The sequence below is a fragment of the Acipenser ruthenus genome, chromosome 23 (assembly GCF_902713425.1).
Source record: "Acipenser ruthenus chromosome 23, fAciRut3.2 maternal haplotype, whole genome shotgun sequence".
Taxonomy (NCBI): Eukaryota; Metazoa; Chordata; class Actinopteri; order Acipenseriformes; family Acipenseridae; genus Acipenser; species Acipenser ruthenus.
Window position 1 is genome coordinate 18,589,732 of NC_081211.1, and position 23,173 is coordinate 18,612,904.

General features: G+C 41.5%; 1 protein-coding gene across 1 annotated transcript; it reads right to left on the bottom strand.

Moving 5' to 3' along the window:
• Positions 1–5,744: 5,744 nt before the first annotated feature.
• Positions 5,745–21,600, bottom strand: LOC117412802 (sodium-dependent phosphate transport protein 2A). The gene is made up of 13 exons (XM_058996756.1): positions 21,534–21,600; positions 16,042–16,158; positions 15,440–15,601; positions 15,116–15,250; positions 14,601–14,744; positions 14,065–14,176; positions 13,417–13,612; positions 12,795–12,890; positions 12,406–12,526; positions 10,761–10,928; positions 9,814–9,930; positions 8,570–8,694; positions 5,745–7,934 (listed from the first exon to the last, which is right to left on the bottom strand). Exons 2-13 carry the CDS (start codon positions 16,136–16,138, stop codon positions 7,362–7,364), a joined length of 2,046 nt encoding a protein of 681 aa, XP_058852739.1. The 5' UTR covers positions 16,139–16,158; positions 21,534–21,600; the 3' UTR covers positions 5,745–7,361.
• Between the last annotated feature and the right edge of the window lie 1,573 nt (positions 21,601–23,173).

Below are 23,173 nucleotides of genomic sequence, written 5' to 3' on the forward strand. Positions count from 1 at the left end.
GTGAATCATTTTATTAGAAACATATTTCTCTACTTTACCTTCACAATGGAGAGGTCAGACTCCTGCCCAGGAGGGATGTTCACTCCATCGTCTTCAGGAAACGGCATGTCCTTCTGGTCATGGATGATAAAACGTAGTCCTGCCGCATGACTCAGCAGCTCCAAATACTCATCCTGTTCTATGAATAGCTCCAAGACTAGACCTAGTAGAAGCGAAACAAAATCCCTACCCTTAGCTGAAGCCAATTGAATTTCCCAACAACAGCGCTAGTTTTTGCTTATTTGCAATGCAACTGAAACTTATTCGCTTCATCAACCTTTTCCCTCTTTCCAATGAAACTGACAATGGACTAAAGAGTGGGAATGATTAAAAGAATACAGCTATAGTTGTATCATTAATAAACCAGCATATAATAGTTATAGGACAGTGAAGTCTGTTATATTGACACTCATATTGCTTAAATGGACCTCAGCTTTCAGCCTCATTCGCTTCTTCTTGTGGTGAGGATATTTTCAAGTATATGGCCAGTGCAAATAGGAAATATAATGCCCTTGAAACAATTACATTATTACTCAGGTTTGTTACAGCATTCAGTGACAGCATTAAAAACACCCTCCTTACCTTAACTTTGTCGATGGCATTAAAAAAACAAAAAGAAAAAAAAACTACAAAGCGAAACAAGGTAATGGGAGTGATTATTTTAAAAAAGGGATGAAATTGTTAACAATGACACAGCACTCACCGTAACTGAATCCTGCCTTGGTGGCATTCAGAACTTCCCGTCTCATCAGCTGCCCACGGCTTCCCATTTTCGTCAAGCTATTGAACGTGTAACAGTTTCCAAACTTGTGATGCAAGAAGGTACTGAAGAAACTGTAAGCATTTAACAAAAATTATTAGACAAAACACACAGGGATTTTAAACACATACAAATTTAAATATTCTGAAAACATTGATGAATAAAACAGGGGTGTACAAATCCAGTCATAAAGATCCTCCAGGTTTTAAAGGTATCATTAAATAATGAATTGATGAGGACCTGGAAGATGGTTAAATTGGTTGTATTAAATAATTCAGGGTACAGGTGGAACAAAGACCAGGAGTAGTTCGGACCTCAAAGACTGGAATTGTGTGCCCCTGGCATGAAGTCTCAATGGGTGCTGTCAGAGTTGATATCCCTACCTCTTGTTACATCTGCTTCCATGGAATTTACAAGACAGGAGCATGTCTTCCAGCAGATGCCCAGCCTCTGCCTGATTCTCAATGCTCAGTTTGGACAGCGCATAATCCAGGCTGTAGGAATACTCATGATCGTTCTCCAAGCTCCTCGTCAAGTTAGAGCCAAAGTCATTGTCCAGAAATGGCAACTCCTTCTTCAGGAAGCTGTACTTGGAGTTCAGAAGGGATTTGCGAACCTGGTTGAGGTCGCAGAAGGTCACAGCGGGAAACTTCAGCTTGGAATTGTTGACCAAGGTGGTCCTCTCTTGCGAGGGATACTGGAAGAAGGCAATGATGAGTTCACTGCATTGCCACAACATGCATGTTATAACAAAGATGACAAAGACGATCCAGCAGTTCTTCTGAAATGTGGACTTGGAACGCAAAATGCTGGAGATGCCGTGTGCTGTTGTGTGAGTCATGGTCTCTCTACAAATCCTTCGCAAAGATGCTTTCTGGCAAGAAGACATGTTGGCAAGATTTCCTTGGATACAGCTGTGGTACCACGTTACCAAACAGCTGGTCTTATTGATGGAGAATATAAGGACAATTCTTTATATTCTCTTCACTCACACACCTGCAACTCCAATAGCTCATGGTTTACTACAGGGAGAACAACATGTAATACACCCTGGTTAATTCAGTGCTAATGAGCTATGTGTCGCTTTGCTCATTGCATTTATATAGCATGTATGGTTGTAGAAATTACCATCAATTGATTTCCTGTTTTTTATCAGAAAATGAGCTACACTCATTACTTGAGTTAATTGTGCCTCAAGAGAGGTTTAACATATTAACCAAATAAGATTATGTAGTCCTCACTGTATTGAAAAAGGGATTGTTTGAATAATACTTTTTTAAGTATTCAAATCCTCAACATGGAATATACCTCATTCCAGTTTATAAATCCTGTATATCATAATGATGGCAATGGCACTCAGCAGAAGTATTTATTTACATAAAATTGATTTTATTTTAATGATCTAAACAGTAGTAAATCTAAATTCCACCACCTTTTAACTATAGTATTATTTCTCATGGTGTTGCTCCATTGGCTTCCACTTTTTGTCCCACTCCAGACACTGCAGGATATAAAATAATCACATGACTTTAATTAACTCCTATTTCTTGAAAGGAGATTCCTCTGTAAACATCTTGAGTGCTTAAAGTGTTACACAACACCCTGTAAAGATGACATGAACTGCATTACGTTACCTTGCCCTGACTGTCTGTACTGTAATGTTATATTTTTAAACATATCGCTGACTCATTTGAAATTTGTAATCACACATCATGGGTCATAATCAATAGGGCAATACATTACCTCTGGAGTGTTCGCCAGGAGAAAAGGCTTCTAAGGATCGAGCCCTAGCAATGCAGCTGATGGGAGCATGAACTGGATGCACTGCAAGGTTTAGAAGAAGAAATCTCTGCAGGTGAAATATGCACAGCACAGGATACAGCAAAGATAAAGCCATGTGTTTCTTGTAAGCATTGCACAGGGTTATGTAACACTTTAAAGGGTTTTTTAAAAAAAAATTATATTTCATAGTAATTTAGTTTCATGTCTGTAAAATAACAGATGTTTCTCTCCTTCAATAAATATAAGTCAAGCAGACAAACTTTTAGGAAGTGCTTTTTTCAGTGTACATGTACCTTAGAATTCTACCTTAGAGTATTTTTGAAGATATAGATAATAAACGTAAGTTATTAAAGGCTTAATAGTGCTGAATTTAGAAACACTGAAACACACTTTGTATTTCTAAATAAATATAAGTAAACTAAAGAGTAATCTTTTTAAAATATCCCCTGTACTTTTACAAAGTGTAGTTCAGCAGAGTCTGAATTCAACCTTGATTTTGCTTCCTTAAAAAATTAATAAATTGCATTTGCTAAAAAGAAAAGAAAACTACCGAGTTCCAATAGCTAAAACACATACAGCATTACATTACAGTGTGTATTACAAACTAGGGAATGCAAAAGTTAAGGTACTTATAAAGAGAGGTTGGATAGCTTTGGCAGAGCAATTTTTTTTTTGTTATATGAAGTGTCATCCAAAATTATTATCCTGCTTGATCCGTGATTCATAACTGACGTCAGCTCTTCAAAGAGTTTGAGTGTTGCAAATGACAATTATTTCGTATCATTGTTTGAAAGAACTAATGCTCCTAAATTCTCCACGGGAAAATATGAAATTATACCTCTAAAGTGTCCAAACATTGGCAATCACAAATTACCTTCATGTTCCATTGTTTAAAGAAGCTGAGAAGGGATATACACAGGATGTCAGTTTCATATAAATACACTTGTGAACCTACCAGTATGAGATATTATATCTGCACATTTAGGAACTCAAGCTTTTAATATGTTCAGTGGCTTAATTTATGCATCAATGTTATCAATGTAAATAAGTAAAAAAAACCAAATCTAAATAAATTGCTATGCACGGAAACAACAAAACACACACACACACACACACACACAGCTTCCATTATACCAACATTGCATCTGCACTGAGCCTTGTGAAAGAGAAGACGTGGTGGCATTTGTAGGATTGCGCTGATGTGGGGTGCAACACCTTTTGCCATGTACCCCCATCCCCATAGACAGTATGCTGGCCGGGTCAATTCAATCAGTTAATAACTCTTTGGGGTTTACCACAGAAAATAAGTGGTTGATGTAGTACAGGCAATGCAACTAATCCAGCCATAGATATTTCAGCTACGCTTCAAACTTCAGGTGGTATAACCTTAACTGGTACCAATTAAGAAAAGAAAAACACTCATCTTTAAAACAGAGGCTATTAAAACATGTCTCAAATCAATCTGGATTTGCTTATAGAACATTTTAATATATTTACAAGTAAACATTAATAATATAATGTTTTTTTGGAGTTGATGCTTCAAATAAGTTTAATTTGCACAAGAGAGACCTCTGCTGGCCATTCTGATAACATTAAAAAAAAATGCTCTAGTTGGACAGACATGAAAAACTGAATTAGCATTAGTAAGTAATTCAAGAGTTTACATCAATTTATAGATGAGATTGTTTTAAGTGATGTGTCTTAACTGCAGACTGACCCCTGTGATGTAAAGGAGTAATAATTCATTAAGTACAAATACAAACATATGCTTTTCAGTCTCCAATTTCAGAGCCCTCTTCTCAGTGTTCAGTTCAGATATTAATTTTTTAAGCTTTCCTCTTTCAGGGTCTCATTCTTTACTTCAATGACATGCCAGCTAATTCATGACAAGAGTCTGCCTTTTGACTTCTAAAATAGGGAGATACCAATTGGACTGTCAGACACTCTATTTATTACAAGGTCTTTAAAAAGGTCAAGTACCAGTACGATACCACAAATGTGGAGAGTCGTCAATGGAATACTGCAATTTCCTTACCAAAAAGAGTTGTGATTAAAGAGGTCTTATTTCATGTTAAATCGTGACATGACTGCTTTACATTCTGTCAAAACAAAAAAATGACCTTTGCATACCAGTTGTTACACACAGTGGAAGATACTAGAAGAATATTGTATTTATTCACCAGAGGAAGCTTTCTCTGACAAAAAAAATGCATCTCCGTAGAAACCTGTATTTTCCCCATGATTTGCTAAGTTATTATGGGCTACATCTTAGAAGCTGCTTGCCCTGAATTTCAGCTGCTATAAACAAGATGTGTAAACTCTAAGATGGATGCTAATTATGGAACCCAGGGATTGAGGATTAAGTCAGGCAGCGAATGAGACACTCAAGCAGTTAGTTATTAGTATGTTTAAGGCATTGGGGGAGCTTCTAATTTCCACATTTGGGAATTCAAAAAAGAGAGTGGTTTAAAAATGTATGAACTGTGGATTAACCATTTATTTCATAGTCCAACCTCCCACCAGACTCATATTCATGACTCATAATCCTGCTTTGATTTACTGATTAGCAGGTGTAAGTGAACACTGGGAGCTTCTGCATCCCTACCTGGTTAGCCATACAAAAGGATATGAGAATCCAGGGTCAGGATTAGACTGTTCAGGAAGGAAAATGTATAATTGTTATACTCATGCCAAACCACTATCTTTAATAGTGGTGTGTTCGAGCAATTCTTAAAATTAGTAAAAATGATCCAAAAGTGTGCACACAATAGTAGCTAAACTGAACAGACTCTCCACAGGGGGTGTTCACAACACCAAAGCATGAACCCCATTCAGAATTTCAGATGCATGTGGGTAGTGAGAGAGCATGCATACATCATGCACCCATTACAAAACACATTTCTCAATAAATACAATCATCAATGAGCACATTATTTGCTATCACTGGTTTATTCTGAAATGGAAACACCACCCCACCCCACCCCCGTCCCCGTCCCCGTCCCCGTCCTGTCCCGTTACCTGTAGGCAAGGAGGACACTGATTTAAATAAGACACACAAGAATAAATTGTAGAATTCAGATTTTCATTTACAAAATACAACCAGCGACTATAAAATCTACAGTATTTTAAGACTCATCAAAAAAAAAAGAGGAGACCAACAAAGTGAAAGATGTAACAGAGCTTTTATTGTTGACTTTTGTCAGATACATTGAGTTCTACAACCATGTATACAATGTAATGCTATTAAAATAATATAGTCATTGATACAAAGTACAGTCTAACCCTAATTATTATTTATTTCTTAGCAGACGCCCTTATCCAGGACAACTTACAATTGTTACAAGATATTACATTATTTTTTACATACAATTACCCATTTATACAGTTGGGGGTACAGCAGCAGTATCCCCCATCTGGGATTGAACCCACAACCCTCCGGTCAAGAGTTCAGAGCCCTAACCACTACTCCACACTGCTGCCCCTAATGCAATCACATGGTCAAAAAAGAACAAATCATATTTACTTACTACTGACATTACAGGAATGATACTACTAGTAATACTTGTACTTGATAACCAAAACTGTTGAAATGTTACCTTTCCCAAAAAAATATTATAGCACCGTTTAAAAAATAAAGAGACTAAACAAGACTGCTCTTGAGTTTTGTGCAGTCTTTGAATTGTGTGACTGCAATGTCTGACAATATTGTATTATGAACACCCCAAAAAAACACCCATCATGTTGTATTAGTATTGCTAAGATGACATATATTTGAATATTTTAACTTTGAAGTTGATAGAAAAATGGTTACTGTAGACAGACAATTTCAATATGTTCAAATTTAGCCCAATAAATGTGTGAGCAAGTTGAAAAATGTCGGATCATTGAGCCCGAGATGAATTAGACTGTTTGCCATGGAGGTGCCTGCTATTAGGTACAGTTTATCATAAAGTCGGTCAGCCACAAATCAGATCTGAACTGTACAGCTGCCTCTATTGACCTTTCACTTATTCTATTGCTATGAGGGACTCATCAGTTATCCTGTCGACTGACACACTAGAGACCTTGATGGCTCATATGATTACAAAAGGCACAGCACTGATGAAGCTATCAAAGGTAATATGTAACTATTAAACTCAACTGGGATTCCCTGGGGATCGTTCGTCTAAATTATGAACTGGGAGATTTTAGAAGTATAATAGCTAATCTGCAGCAGTCTTGTTGCATTTCTGAAAACAAAATTGACTTTTTGTAAGTTGATGAATACTTTTTTGTGTTAATTCATGCTGCCACCCACTTATCGATCCGCAGGACTGAAGATCAGCGGACAACTTCCGTTCTAGTCGTCAAGTCAACTGCCTTCCTTCACCCACAGATTCTAAGGCAAGGGAGTTTCTGACTGACCAGTAGAGGTCGCTAAAGCAAACCTGCCCAAGATAACTTTTTTCCCCTTAACCCTGCAGAGAACAAAGGCAACTGCAGCGTTCTGTAGTTCCCAGCCAAGAATATTGGAAACCTGGCACCCTTTTTCAGTTCCTGCTTTTTCTTTTTATTAATGTTATAGCACAATACAAACAATCATAAAAAAGAAAACATACACTTTCCTATTTAACAAATGTCTAAAAAAAACTACCTGCCATTCACAACCACAGGAGAATCAATTGGTTCTTTTGTATACAAACATGCCTTTGGCTGGGATCCTGTTAAAACAGTGTGCAGTCAAACTAGTAAAGATTGATCAAATAACATTGAAAAACAAATCTACTCTGTAACCCATCACCTAAAGCTGTGTGCTTTTCTGCCTCTCAAGTCCGCGGAGGGTCAGCACAGGGGTGGCTGTTGGGCTCTCATCCAGATAGGCAATGGCTGGGTTCTCATAAGCTAGCTTGTCTTTCCCCTGGGGAGACTTCTCTGGGAATGCACACAAGTCTTGGGTGTCACTCTCCTTTGAGAAGCTGCAATGGTCTGTGCAGCACAGCGTGGCGTTGGTGATGAATGTGTCCATTGGCTTCAGAGAATGCATCCATCCGGGGAGGAAGTCCCAGCTCTGCAGTTTCTTTGGCAGGTGGTCTGGGCTTCTGGTCTGAAGGCAGTTGATGAAGCCGATGAAAACCAAGATCCCTGCAAAGGGAGCTCCTACTCCCACCATGACCTGCCACCCAGCCATGGAGAGCCCGAAGACCAGCGAAGGCAGAAGGAGGAAACAAATGATCAGGTAGAGCACTGCGAACCAGCGGTACTTGGCGGTGCGCTCCCCAAGGGTCTTGGCCATACGGATGGGCAAGCGTGTGCAAGGGATGGGGTACCACAGGAGGATACCAAAGATGTTGAAGAAGAAATGGCAGAGAGCAATCTAAAATAGCATAAAATAGGGGGTTTATTCAATTAGGATATACAAGGACTGGAGAACCACTTCTGTGAACTGCAGTAATACCCTAATAATACTATCATGTCAAATGAGACTGATCAAAACAGGTGACAATGGGGGGGTGGGTGTTATCAGGAGTTCACCAATACCCTAGCAAAATAGGTATTACAAACATACTGTTTTGCTATGCAACTCAAAATATAGTGCTATGTATTTGCATTGATTTAAAATGATGTATTAATGAAGACTATTGTATTCAGAAAAGAATGCAGGACATGCAAATTAGTGTTGACATGATAGTCAGAAATGTAATACTTTACCTGAACCTAAATTACATATAATTCCTATCATGCTTCACAGTGAGACATTTCAGTGAGATAATGTGGAGATGGTGGAGAGAAGATGACACTAGCAGATATTGAAAGTGTTAACAGTTTGCAATGTTTCTTAGACTTCTCATTCTTAGACTTATCGCTATACTGCTTTGTGCTTTACTACGCAATTTTATGCTTTTTTTTAGATGGCACACTGTTGAACATTTATAAGGGATCAAACCTGGCAAATGAGGTAACAAAAAAAAAAAGATATCAAATAAGTATCACCACTCCAGTAGCTGTTACCTGAAAAGCTGCTGCCAGCTTGTCCCCCGGACTGGCCAGGGCAGCGAGAATGGCAGTGGTGGTGGTGCCAATATTGGAGCCGAGAGTGAGTGGATAGGCACGTTCAATACTAATCACACCAATACCTGAAACCAAAAGAAACAGGAGCTAAATCCTACATTTCCCTTTCTAACGTCATCTTAATGATTAACAGTTCAATGATGTAGCTCAGCTGCTCTGAACCAGGTGGTTTGAACTTAAGCTGCTTGTTAATTACAGGAGTCAGGGAATGAGAATTATTAAATACAGATGAGTCACCTGCTAGTTAATTATCAGCAAGGTAATTAAGCTATTGGGATGCTGCAAATTTCCTCCATTGGGAATTAGAAGAGAACTGTAATAAAGTTATGAAGATTAGACAAATCCTTATCTGCACATATTAGGCAGTTTCCACTTGACTTAAATTGTGATTTTGTACAGCTAATTAAAGGAACATTTCAGCAGGATTTTTTTTTCTTTTTAAATTCTGTAAATCTATAATTGAGGACTTAATTCAATCTAGACATTACATATCCAAGTCATGGCTAATCATCACCACAGTGGAAATGAGGACAGACAACAGAGTTTAAAATAGCGGACGTGGAAAAATTTTCAATTTTAAAAAGGAGCAACATAGTAACTCATGGATGAACTATTTGTAGGTCATGAAAGCAGTTCACTGAGTGCAAAGCATGTCCAGTACATTGGGTAAGCAATTAGAAAGGTGTCGTTGAATGGGTGGAGACACACTGGAGGACCTAGGAAGCGCATGACAGGTAAGATTATTATTATTATTATTATTTATTTCTTAGCAGACACCCTTATCCAGGGCGATTTACAATTGTTACAAGATCACGTTATTTTTACATACAATTATCCATTCATACAGTTGGGTTTTTATTAGAGCAATCTAGGTAAAGTACCTTGCTCAAGGGTACAGCAGCTGTGTCCCCCACCTGGGATTGAACCCACAACCCTCTGGTCAAGAGTCCACAGCCCTAACCACTACTCCACACTGCTGCCCATTGGAGCTGCCAACTGATTAAAGAAAACTACCCCACTAAATAAAGTGACTATTTTAAAGTAGACTGGTTTAATGGTATTTCAAATGTTATGTATGTTTAAAAGTGACGCCATGTTTATAGTTTAATGGTCTTTGCTTCTGAATTGGAACCAAAACACTTCCCTTAGACCCACAAGGCCTAAAAAACCCTGCTGAGTCTTACCAATAAGTGGGGTGATGGCAGACGTGAACACTGAGCTGCTTTGAACGATGAATGTCATCCCTGCTCCTACAACCATGGCCAGGTATCCTGTCAGCCACCCAAATGGATATGGAAAATCTGCGGAAGACAACAATTCAACAACTTTGCTCATCTTAAATTCACTTACCAAAGAAATGGATGGCAGCATGCCGCAACAATCCACTGAGAGTTAAATTGTTTACTTGGGATGACTTAAAAAGAAAACCTGTTACAATTCAAAAGTATATTTATGGTAAAACTTATGAGGAATGGATGAACAAAATTTAAGGGGTAAACATTTAGGAAATCAAAAGGAAGAATGAAATAAAATCCTTCAAAAATATGTACATTTTGTACTATACAAATCCCTCCAGTACTGATACTTTACACATAAATATAGACTTTTACTCATATGGTGTAATACATTACAAACTAAAAAACTAATACATTGAATTTGAAATAAATGACCTTAAACCAGGGGTGGCCAACGCTGGCCCTGGAGAGCCACAAGGTCTTCTGGTTTTCGTTCCACCCAAGTTCTCAGTTGAACCTATTTTCTTAATTGGTCAACACATTAATATTTTCCAGGTGTTTAGCCACTGATGATTTAAAAAGATACCTAGAAACCCTGCAGGATTATGGCTCTCCAGGACCAGGGTTGGCCACCCCTGCCTTATACTGTACAATTGCTATTGTATAAATAATAAGGCTAACACTTGTATTTGATGTTTTTCACAACTGTTAGGCAACATTCAAAATGTTTATAGTCATCAAACATTAACTGCTAGTTTCACATACAATGATTAGCACTCATTTTGGACTGCGATTGGTATCATTTGGTAGTCCAAGATTAGTTCTAAATTGGGTCTGTGAAACCACCCGTGAAGCCTTTAAATGGTACACCAGTGATGGGATACTGAGTGACTCACCTGTGTTGATGACTTTCTGGATCACTTTAGCAACCTGCCCCTTCAGGACAGAGTTGAGCAGCTTGACCAGCAGCAGCAGGCAGGTGCAGAGAACCACCAGTGAGGCAGCTAACAGAATGAGCCCCACCACCAAGTCTGGCATGCCGGAATTCACAAAGAGGTGATTACCTGGAAATGGACACAATGACAACAGGGTTGAAGGGCTGACACAGTATGGTTAAACAAGGTTTGGTTATTCAAGTTGTGGTTATGAATAAAAATGATATTCATGTGAGTTATATACTATTGCAACAGGGAATTCTTAATGAGAAATAAAGCAAATATGACTAACTCAATCTCTTTCTTTAAAAGTACATGGTTCTGTGACAGGGTAGATGATTTCCCTGCACTGAAAAGTTCACCTCCCACCAGCAGAGGGAACAGGAGGAATCTGTCCATCCTGCAGGCTCTGGCAACTACGGGGTTAATTTTCCGTAGGCGTTGGCTTGATAGGAGGCTGGTGGAGGGGAATGACATGCACCTGCCTCCAATCCCAGGTAATGGGGAGGGGGCGGAGCTAAGGTGTACAAAAGGAGCAGTTCTCCACTGTTCAGGGCAGTGTTCATGAAAATAAATGGAAAACATCTGGAAATGGTTTCAGGTTTAAAAAAAATAACAAAAAGAAATAAAAACCCTCAAAAAAGACATTCAGATTTCATTTGTTTCCCCTACAAACTCTCAGAAGCAAATTGTGTGTTGGATGCATTCCTTCAATGGGAAGTGCAGCATGTAAAAGTCTGCAAAGGGCAGTTGCCAGTTGTATGGATTACAAATGCTATGAAAAATACCATAACAATCCAAAAATATGTTACAGTTATGGTTTTCATCGCTACTCACAACATCTATTTTGAAGAAACTAAGGAGACATTTACAGTGCACATAATCTAATCATCAAGAATAAATAGGCAGCATAGTTTATAATCTGGCAACATATTCCCAGCTGTCCAGTGCAAAACAATCAAGCAAGAAACAGGTTAAAAACTGCAACTGAATATGTTTCAGGGCTCCTCCAGTCTGGTGGGCTGTCATTTTTTTTTTTTTAATACAATTCTTTATTTTTTTTTCATAAATGTGTTTATTAGCTATAATATTCATGCTAGTGCCTTTGCATATTCCCATAGCAACATCTAGCAATTTAAAACATATTTTAAATTTTAAGCTTGGAGTTGATCAGCCTATAACACCCCCTGGAACAATCCATGGCTGGATTTGTTAGAGCATTAAACAGCCCTGGGGAATCATGTGGTTATCACAGGATTAGCCCTAAAAAGAGGTGCTTAATGCAATCCAGGTGGATTCCCTGGAACTGTAGAATGTTCTTATTAAGATTGGGCTTATCCAGGGAGACATAAAATTGATCAATGCTGGGTATTGATTAATTTCACCACTCAGTAACTTTTCAAAAATACAACTATTAATAATCAAATAATGTCAGACTCTTAAGAAAATATGATATAGGGTTATACTGGTACCCAACTGTTGATGCAACACTAAGGAAAGGACAATAAAACTTCTGTTCTACAGAATTGCCCACAGAGAGAGAGAGAGCTAGACATTATTGTACACAGTTTCATTCTAATATAAAAGTGGGAGGTTATAGACCTACATTTATCAGTATGGGTATCCAGTGTCTGGTTAACCGTGGTCCAGGTTGTGTCTCCCTCTGTCCAGCAGAGTTCAGATGAGGTGCAGTTCAAGGGAGTGCTCACTGTGACATTCAGAGAGGACTAAGGATGGATAGAAAAAAAAGGGAATTGGGGTTACACTTCCAATAGATAACCATTACATGTACAGTATGTTGAGGACATAGCCTCGATTTACTAGGAAGCAAAAAAAGGGGGGGGCATTGCATGTATCACTAAACTAAAGCAGAGAATATCTATGTGAAAAGGTAGCAATGCTACACATGTCTGTTCTACATGGGGTTAAGCAATGGTCTTCAGTGTTCTATGGAAGTAAGGTGCTGGCTCTGTGTGTGGCTGCAGAGACTCTTACCACAGAGACGCTGGTCCTACACCACACCTTCACCAGACTCTTATTCCTCAGACTCTCGTCTCCAGTCGCAATGCCTGTGATCACAGATTTGTCCAGCTGTATAAAATAAATAAAAAAGAACAGATTCACTACTGTATATGAAAATGTATTTCTTGTCCATCATAATCAACCCTTTAAGTACAGAACACTGTAGCAGTGCTCTCTGTTGGATGCTAAGAGGGAAACGTTTTTTTGTTTTAATCTGCAGTGTTTATCAGAATTTGGACATTGCTGACAGTACGCACTGACAGCAGTAGGATGTTGTGGGCCTTTTTTGTTTTGTTTTGTTTACATTTAAAACAGGAAATTCCATAACTGACATTTTCTAATGCAACAAACATCTACTTAAATATACACTAAACCTACAGTGCCAATACTATAAATGAAAGCAACATTTACTAGGCTTTGACAGAAGTTAACTCTGTTTCAATTTAAGGGAAACTTCAAGCACCCTGCCAGTTATTTTTAACATGTTCTAGAACATTACCAGTTTAACAACAGCGACACAATTTGCACTAGAGTAAGAGCCTAGTAAATCTTTAGTTTCTGCACACTTGGCATGTCCCCGAGTAGGAGGCATTACTTGTATGATGAGTTTTGTGAAAGGCTCAGTGATGATCTTCAGCAGCTCAGGAGCGTCCTCTCCGCTCCGGATCTGGAAAGTCTCCACTACAATCACAGTGAGGTGATACAGGAGCCCGCTGGCAACCTCGAGGGGCAGCAGCACCAGCACAGAGAGCCAGTTGAAGCAGTCGTGGACTGTGGCACCAGCAAACGCACTGCAAGGAAAAAGAAAAAACTCAGCAAGGAACAACTGAACTTAAAATATATATATTTTTTTTTTTAAATCCCTCTATGTCCTTAATGAGTCATGATACCAACAGTTATTGGAAGATTTATAGAACACAAGAAGCACTATTTTGGATGAAAAGCAAAAGGCACATTTTCTTAGAGAAATTAAAATTAACACATTATCACACTTGCATGAAATTACTTTGAACTGTTACTTAATGCAACTAAATGTAAGTTGTTCCTTGCTAGATTTATTCCATTGCGATTGTTTTTTTTCTCTTAGAAAATGTACTGTTAGCCTTTGCCTTAGGTTGTTGATTTGTTTACTGCTAAATGCTCCAGGAACATCCAGACTTTGAAATAGTATTTCTCTATGCAATAAATGCTGTTTAATTGTCAGGGTTGAGCAACCCACAAAGAACCCTGAAAAGCTGCTTACCGCTTAAATTCATTCCTATCTCCAGCCTGCATTAGCGCTACTATGGTATTTGTGACTGAGGTCCCAATGTTTGAGCCCATGATAATAGGAATGGCAGCTTCTACTGAAAATACTGCAGGACAAAAATAAAACAATACAGGCATAAGAGGTCATTGGCAAGACATTTTAATATGCCGATACAAGGTGGTTATACTGTAAAGTGAAATATGGTTTTGGAAAAAAAGCCTAAAAACTGCAACAGTATTAAGTAGTTAACGTAAGGCTATAAACTCACAATGTAACCTGTACTATATTGTATTTTTTTTAAATGACCAGGTGCTAGGAATATGAGCAACCAGACCCCTGCTAAAGCTAACCATGTGTTAAATCTGAATTGATCGTACTTATCACAGAATATTTACTATGATCTTCTTTATGATTCATCATTTGGTACCTGTCAAAAAACAAAACATGCTGTACCATAAATAAAGCGCTTTAAGAATTAGTCAATATCTTTTCCACCTTAAGCCCTTTCTATGAATCATAAAAAGGCTTACATCCTGAGGATACCATGCTGACAATGATAGACGTTGATGTGCTGGAGCTCTGAACCAGAACAGTCACCAGGATCCCCACCACTAGCCCAGCAACTGGGTTTGACAGAATAGCGTTGTCCTTGAAAATATCTCCAGCGACTTTGCCTGCAGGAAGAAAGTGGTAATACTTAATAAATGAAAGATGCTCATTCACAACACACCTGCACAAATCCTGACAGTTTCTTTATTAATTTTCTCAGTTTGTTGCAAAGGGTCAGTTAGGCATCCTACCGCTGCCACCATATGTAAAGCGATAACAACTGAAACCAAGTTGCAAGGTTTCATGAACAAACTGATTTGAATTCAAACCCTTCTGACTTGTGAGCTTCTACTCTACTGGGTCAGGTGACGCGAAGCTCCTTCAGTTTGTTAGACTAGCTGTCCATTTCATTTTAGTACCCTATCACACTGCAACATGGGAGCATAGCCCTTTGCTAAGCCTACGGTACTTTGTCATAAATGAACATACAAATTACCTCCTGCCAACTGGAAGGCTGAGCTAAGGACATCCAGGGAGCACACAAACATGTAGAGAAATAAAAGCAGCATTGGGACCTTCATGAAGGAGATGAACCGGGACTTTATTGTCCATGTCTCTTCTTGTCTTGGCTCTGAAAGGAAACCCAACACGTTACCAACCTAACACACAAGTGATATTCTAAAAGCCCCGAAGCAGGCAGATTTAAATTTAGTTTACAAATTGCTTGTGTAAGCTTCATAAGCAGTGCTTCAATTTTTCTTCATGGCCTTAGCCTACAATATCTTGAGCAGCATATGGCCCTATCAATGTGACCACTCACCTTGCACCTTAGGCAGTCTCTGGCATTCCCATGCTTTGGGCAAGTGAGGCTCTGGTTCGAATCGGTCCACACTGCCAACAAGATCTCCTGCTGACCCTGGGCAGAGGTATCCATGGTCAGCAACTGGGAAGGGGTAGGGATGGGTTCCTGGAAGCCTCATGCCTGAAATAGCAGCAGAGTATAATCTTGTTAGATTTGTGAAGGTTAACAAGGTTGGGCCTGGTCAGTACTGCATAGAGCACCTTTGAAGTGCTTCAGGAAGTGGTGCTGGTGATGCTCTTTAATCCAAGCCAGAGTTACACCAACTCCCCAGCAGAGTGTAGGGGGACAGTGCAATGAACATTCAAGACCTCATGATTCATCCATATTTATAAAACACTCAAATATGTAGCAATACTAAGAAGCTTTCTATAACAAACCACATTTCTTAAAGACCTTGATAAATCTGTCCCCTTGTCTCAAAGAGGCCAGGGATTAAATAAACCTTGAGACTGAACTACTCTTGGGTCCCTCCAGGGCAGATTCGACGTGTGTGGACGTGACAGTAGCAATGCAACTGTTTTCACGAAACCTTTAAAGTGAATATATTTACTGATGGTTACCATTGCAGTTAGCCAGTGGGCAGGGTGCTCCTTTGTGGAGGGCCGTCTGAATTCTGGACACATGCGGACTGGAGGTTTCAAGAGAACGGGAAGCCATAACCCCTTGAGTCTGGGAGACTAAACAGAAATTCACAATGACATCCTATTAAACATTAAAGTGATACTTTACAGAATCCACATTTTCCTGTTTGTTCTCCTATGATGTGTGTTCAGTATGGATTCCGCTTGAATCATTATTTGCCATGCTTACTAAGCCACATTGTTGGGAAGTGAGGTGGGGAAGCAGATCAGTCATGCACAGGCTTCAGTGGACAAAGCTTCACTGGACTTCATTTGGAAAGTGCAACAATAATATTCTTCCCCCACAATCAGCCTTTAAGAGTTTTTTTCTGAGGCAATTTATGCAGGAATAGCATGGTAAATAATAATTTTACTAGAATCACAAACCACACAGAACACATTTAACAATATATTAAACTGGCAAGAAATGAAAATATAAGTCCCTTTACATGGGGCAAAATGAGGTACATTATTAAATTATATAATATGACCATTTTAAAAGATGATCTTTAAATTAAAAAAAAAAAACACACACACATTATACTGATAATTGATTCAATTAATTTAAATTACTAATTTTACAATAGATCCAATCCCAAAATATCCAATTGTTCCCATTGTCAAATGTATTATTACTGTATACTGTTATTGGATTATAAAAAAAAATACATCATTTAACCCTATTCTTAAATTGAAAAGCCTCCAATGTGTTACTTTGAAAGCAAGTATACAGTCATTCATTGCAGATACTGTAAAAAGTGTAATGTTGGTAACATCCATAACTATTAAACACTTTATAGGGCTGAATTTAGAAATACTAAAAGAAACAAAACATATTCTGACAAACATTTGAACGAGAAGTCTCTCAATGTTACACTGTGGTGATCCACATGAACATTAGACAGCATGTCCTATTACTTCCTGTGGCGGAGTGTCCCGCCCCTATTTATTATTATTTGTATTTTTGTTTGCGGCGCGGGTAAAAGCGCCGCGTCTTTTGTTATTATATTTAAAAACCCCGTGAGGATGCATGGCTGATCAGCTACTGATTATTTAACTAGCTGACAGTCATGCATCCTTACCAAACGCGTGCAGACTCTGGCCGAGGGATAATAAGATAATTACCAACTAGTTAATCCCTCGGCCAGAGTATATAAACCAGCAGCACTCTGCACTCGGGGTTGAGAGTGTAGAGGAGAGTACGGGAGAGCGGAGAGCGAAAGCCATATTTAGAAAAACAATTGCTAAGACGTGCTGGATTTCCCAGCACATCACTTACTTGTTTGTTTGTTCATTCGTTTGGCCCTCGTGCCCTTTTGTTTTGTGTTTTGGTGTTTTGTTAAATCTTTTGTTTTTGTTTTGTTTATTAAATACGCTGAGTGCACCAGCACTCAGCTTCAACCGCCCATCCACTGTTTTGGTTTCTACTTCCTGGTCCGTGACGTCACCACTGCGAGCCAGACTGTCACATATGGTGTCCTGCGTGGGACAAACAACGCCTCCAACAGCCGGACCAGGATTGAAAAGTGCGTTTTTTTTTTGTTTGTTCGTGTTTTTTTTTCAAATTAAAAATGGGGAAAAGTAGCCGGAGGAGAAAGCAGCAGCAGCAGCAACAACAGCAGCATCAGCCTTACCTTGCCACACTGGATATCTGCCTCACCTGCCTGAAGGGTGAGGAGTGGTGCTTCGCGGTTGGTGAGGTTGGGCACGTGGCACCAGACCAACCCCCTCCATGGCAGGAGAAAGAGGAGCCAGAGCGTCCAGTGAGGGAGGACCTGCATCCTCCAAAGAGGACGAATGCACTCTCCTCTGAGGGAGTCTGGGACTGGCTGGTGGAGCCGGGGAGGGATTATGAGGAAGCCCTCCCTGCAGTGATCAACCTCCTGTGGGCAAGAGATGGGGAGCGCTGGGAGGCCTGGGAACAGCAACACCACCCAGCTTCCCTCCCAGACATCGCAGCCATGGTGTTCAACTACCTGGCTGCGGATATGGGAGAGACTCTGCTGCTGCCATCTCCAGCATCAGAGGGAGAGGAGCCATCGCTGCCGTCTCCAGCATCAGAGGGAGAGGAGCCATCGCTGCCGTCTCCAGCATCAGAGGGAGAGGAGCCATCGCTACCGTCTCCAGCATCAGAGGGAGAGGAGCCATCGCTGCCATCTCCAGCATCAGAGGGAGAGGAGCCATCGCTACCGTCTCCAGCATCAGAGGGAGAGGAGCCATCGCTACTGTCTCCACCAGCAGAGGGAGAATGCCTGCTGGTTTCGCCTCCACAGCCTGGGGAGGAGCCCGAACGTCCTACGCCCGAGTGGGAGGAGCCCGAACGTCCTACGCCCGAGTGGGAGGAGCCCGAACGTCCTACGCCCGAGTGGGAGGAGCCCGAACGTCCTACGCCCGAGTGGGAGGAGCCCGAACGTCCTACGCCCAAGAGGGGGGAGTCGGTGCGTCCACAGCCCAAGAGGGAGGAGTCGGTGCGTCCACAGCCCAAGAGGGAGGAGTCGGTGCGTCCACAGCCCAAAGAGGGGGGAGTCGGTGCGTCCATAGCCCAAGAGGTGGAAGTCTGCGCTTCCACAGCCTTAGGACCCAAACTGCAGTCCCAAGAGCCAGAAGGGGAGGAGTTACAGGCTCAACCCCCTGAATTTTTCTGGGGGGGAGAAGGGCAGGATGCTGGTGTTCCCCAGCAGCCTCTATTTATGCTGCTGAAGGGAGCACGGCACACACCAGCCCAGCCGCCACAGCAGAGGGAGCCAGCACCGCCACAGCCTCCCTCTGAGTGGCCAGCATCCGCCCCATCGCCTCTGCCTCCACCACCACCAGGAGCAGAGCAGCAGGAGCTGCCTCTGTCTCCACCACCACCAGGAGCAGGGCAGCAGGAGCTGCTTCTGTCTCCACCATCACCAGGAGCAGAGCAGCAAGAGCTGCCTCTGCCTCCGCCACCTGCACCAGCAGAGGGTGAATGCCTGCTGGTTCCACATCCACCGTCGTGGGAGGACTGCTTGCCCCTCCCACCTCCACCAGCAGAGGGTGAATGCCTGCTGGTTCCGCCTCCACCGTCGTGGGAGGACTGCTTGCCCCTCCCACCTCCACCAGCAGAGGATGAATGCCTGCTGGTTCTGCCTCAACCGTCGTGGGAGGACTGCTTGCCCCTCCCACCTCCACCAGCAGAGGATGAATACCTGCTGGTTCCGCCTCAGCCGCCGTGGGAGGACTGCTTGCCACTCCCAGCTCCACCAGCAGAGGGTGAATACCTGCTGGTTCCGTCTCAGCCGCTGTGGGAGGACTGCTTTCCCCTCCCACCTCCACCAGCAGAGGGTGAATACCTGCTGGTTCCACATCCACCGTCATGGGAAGGACTGCTCCTGCCCTGCCTCGCACCACCCAGGGATGCCTGCCTCGCATCGCCTGGGGCTGCCTGTTCCACATCGCCTGGGGTCGCCAGGGATCCTGCTTCGCCTGGGGTCGCCAGGGATCCTGCTTCGCCTGGGGTCGCCAGGGATCCTGCTTCGCCTGGGGTCGCCAGGGATCCTGCTTCGCCTGGGGTCGCCAGGGATCCTGCTTTGCCTGGGGTCGCCAGGGATCCTGCTTCGCCTGGGGTCACTACACTGTGGTCGGAGCCCCACGGAGGGGAGCTGCCGGCCATGAAGAAAGGGGGGGAGGTCAGGAGACCAGCTCCCCCAGCCGCACTTTCGCGGCCGGAGATCATGTGGTCAGAGCCCCACGAAGGGGAGCTGCCAGCCATGGAAAAGGGGGGGGAGGTCAGGAGACCAGCTCCCCCAGCCGCACTTTCGCGGCAGGAAATACTGTGGCTGGAGCCCCGTGAAGGGCAGCTGTCAGCCATGAAGAAGGGGGGGGAGGTCAGGAGACCAGCTTCCCCCGCAGCAATTTCGCTGCAGGAGAAAGGGTGGCCAGAGCCCCACGGAGGGGAGCTGTCGGCCATGAAGAAGGGGGGGCAGGTCTGGAGACCACCCCCAAAAATTTTTTGGCCAGAGGAGCTGGCCGGTGCGCGGGCCATTGGAACACTACGGCTGTTTGGGTGGGAGGAGGACATCCCACCGTGGCCGCCACCTTTGGCCCGTTGCTGCCCCTGTTCCTGCGCCGGGACTGCTGACCGGGACTTTGGGGACTAAGGGGGGAGGTGGCCGAAAAGGCCATGTGTGCTGCGCACAAGGGGGGGCATGTGTGGCGGAGTGTCCCGCCCCTATTTATTATTATTTGTATTTTTGTTTGCGGCGCGGGTAAAAGCGCCGCGTCTTTTGTTATTATATTTAAAAACCCCGTGAGGATGCATGGCTGATCAGCTACTGATTATTTAACTAGCTGACAGTCATGCATCCTTACCAAACGCGTGCAGACTCTGGCCGAGGGATAATAAGATAATTACCAACTAGTTAATCCCTCGGCCAGAGTATATAAACCAGCAGCACTCTGCACTCGGGGTTGAGAGTGTAGAGGAGAGTACGGGAGAGCGGAGAGCGAAAGCCATATTTAGAAAAACAATTGCTAAGACGTGCTGGATTTCCCAGCACATCACTTACTTGTTTGTTTGTTCATTCGTTTGGCCCTCGTGCCCTTTTGTTTTGTGTTTTGGTGTTTTGTTAAATCTTTTGTTTTTGTTTTGTTTATTAAATACGCTGAGTGCACCAGCACTCAGCTTCAACCGCCCATCCACTGTTTTGGTTTCTACTTCCTGGTCCGTGACGTCACCACTGCGAGCCAGACTGTCACACTTCCTCTTACAAATTGTTCATGTACAGAAACGTTTGATCAAATACATTTTGGCTGCAAGGCATTGTTTTAATGGAACTACAGTACCACAGGGCAGGGGTTCCCAGACTTTCTTGACTCAAGGCCCCCCCCCCCCCCCCGCCATAACATTATGCATCTTGTCCCATTTACAAATAAGGCACTATAGGTTCATTTCCAGGAGCCTCCAAAATTGATGGTAAAAAATATCAAAATTCATTAAAATTCGCTGTGCAGCAAAGCTACTACTACTACTACTACTAATAATAATAATAATAATAATAATAATAATAATAATATTTCAAACATTGACAGAGGCAGATTTGGTAGATGGATATAAATACAATCCAAGCAACTGGGTTCTTAAGATATAGTCTTAATTAGCCCAATAGATAATAAGCATTAGAATTAGGAGGTGGAGTTTGAAATTGTGAAGAGTATAAAAATACTGTACTGGTCGGGATGCTGAATAAACTGGAGTCGCTTCTCTAAGCTCCACTTAAACCCAGCATTACTAAAGCCTGTCGCCCTTCCTTCTTTACTGTTGTCTTCCATAAAGCAATACATTCTGTATTTGAGACTGCAGTCAACAATAATTTGTATAGCCGTACTGGTTAAATAAGGATAGTGAAGAGGCACTATAATTCAACAGAAATAATATAAATAAATCAAAGTAAATAAATGTTCCTTACCAAGTTCAAATGAATGCTTCTGTTGTTACATTCACACATGCTCGCCTGAACCAAACCATAGACAGAGAATAACTTTGCAAATATGTTTTTTTATATATACCAGAGTCCAGTACCAAAGTCTGAGAAGCATTCTGTGCTGTTCCACACTAATTAACTTATCATTGATTACAAATTAACAAACTGGAATTTGATTAAGTGAGCTAGAGTTTACAAGAAAATGACTAAACATTTATAGCTGAAAATTCAGTTTGGTACATAATGTAGGTTAGTGCTGTGTGTATGCAAAAATGTGCTTGCATGTTTTTTTTTCCATGAACAGCTTTTGCTTTTTCCAATACCAAAATGTGTTCTATATAAATATGTTTATATAAATGTACTTTATAAACCAAATGCTCCAAAGCATTCATAGAGTGCCTTGGTTATGAGGACAGCCCTTCAGTGACGTACTCAATCAACAGCAACACTGTACATGGGATATTCTATAGATTTCTTAAGATACATCTGTTACCATTTTGTACTTATTAATCAAAGTCCAATTCATGCAATTCCTAAACATTCCACGCAATAGAAAGGTACCAATATTGTAGCTAGTTCTACAACTGGAAGTGTATCCATATTGGATTCATTCTAAAAAAGGACCAGCCTGCCATTCAAAGGCTTCCAAAAATCCATGTACCTGTGGGACTATGACCTCCGTGACTATCTTGATTGCACGATAAGACAGATGGACAAACAAATAGACAGCTACAATTTAGTATTCTGCGTCTTTTACAATGAGACATGGTTACCTGTGTACAGTACCTTGTTAGTGTTTACTTAAAGTAAATCCCTATATTTAGACTCATAATATGCATGTTCCTAGAATCTGCCTTTAATCATTCTCTAATGGTTGACACAATGCAATCAAAGTCTAAAGAGTATGTTTATTGACCCTAGATTTTTTTTTATGTATGGTCCACTTGCTTTAAGGTGCGTGGTACATCAACAAAATATTAAAAAGTGTATTTATAAGTTCACCCTTTGAATTGATATGGAACTGCATAAAGGACAAGGTATCAACAAGTGACTGCCAAAAACACCACATTTACTGTAAAATAAACCCTATGGAAGGGGATCCCAAACTGGGGGCCGCGAGAGGATTTCAAGGGGACCATAGCACATACAAAAATGTTCTCTCCCAAATGACCCAGACCGGGGGGCATCAATTAATGTACACAAATGCTGCTGTTATTTTTTTTTTTTTTTTAATGTAACATTGTTTGTAGCACTATGCAAACATCTGAGAAATAACACTGAAAGCAGTAGCACTTCTACCTGTACCAACAAACAGCCTCTCTCACTAAAGGTATCAAAATCTAAATTTCAGGTGGGGGTCCTCAATGACAATGCCTTATGTTATGGAGGGGCTTGGAGCCAAAAATGTTTGGTCACCCCTGCCCTGTGGTACAGTAGTTGTGCAATATAATGTAGGCAGAATTCCTCATCTTACAGACCCTTGTCCTTTAATGTTTGTGTACATTTTATTTAGAAAGGGTACTTAACCCAGTATACTACAGAATGTACATCATGGTTGTTGACCTTGGTGGTAAGCCATGGTCAAAAGTATCATGACTGGACCATGGTCCACCATGGTAATTTCT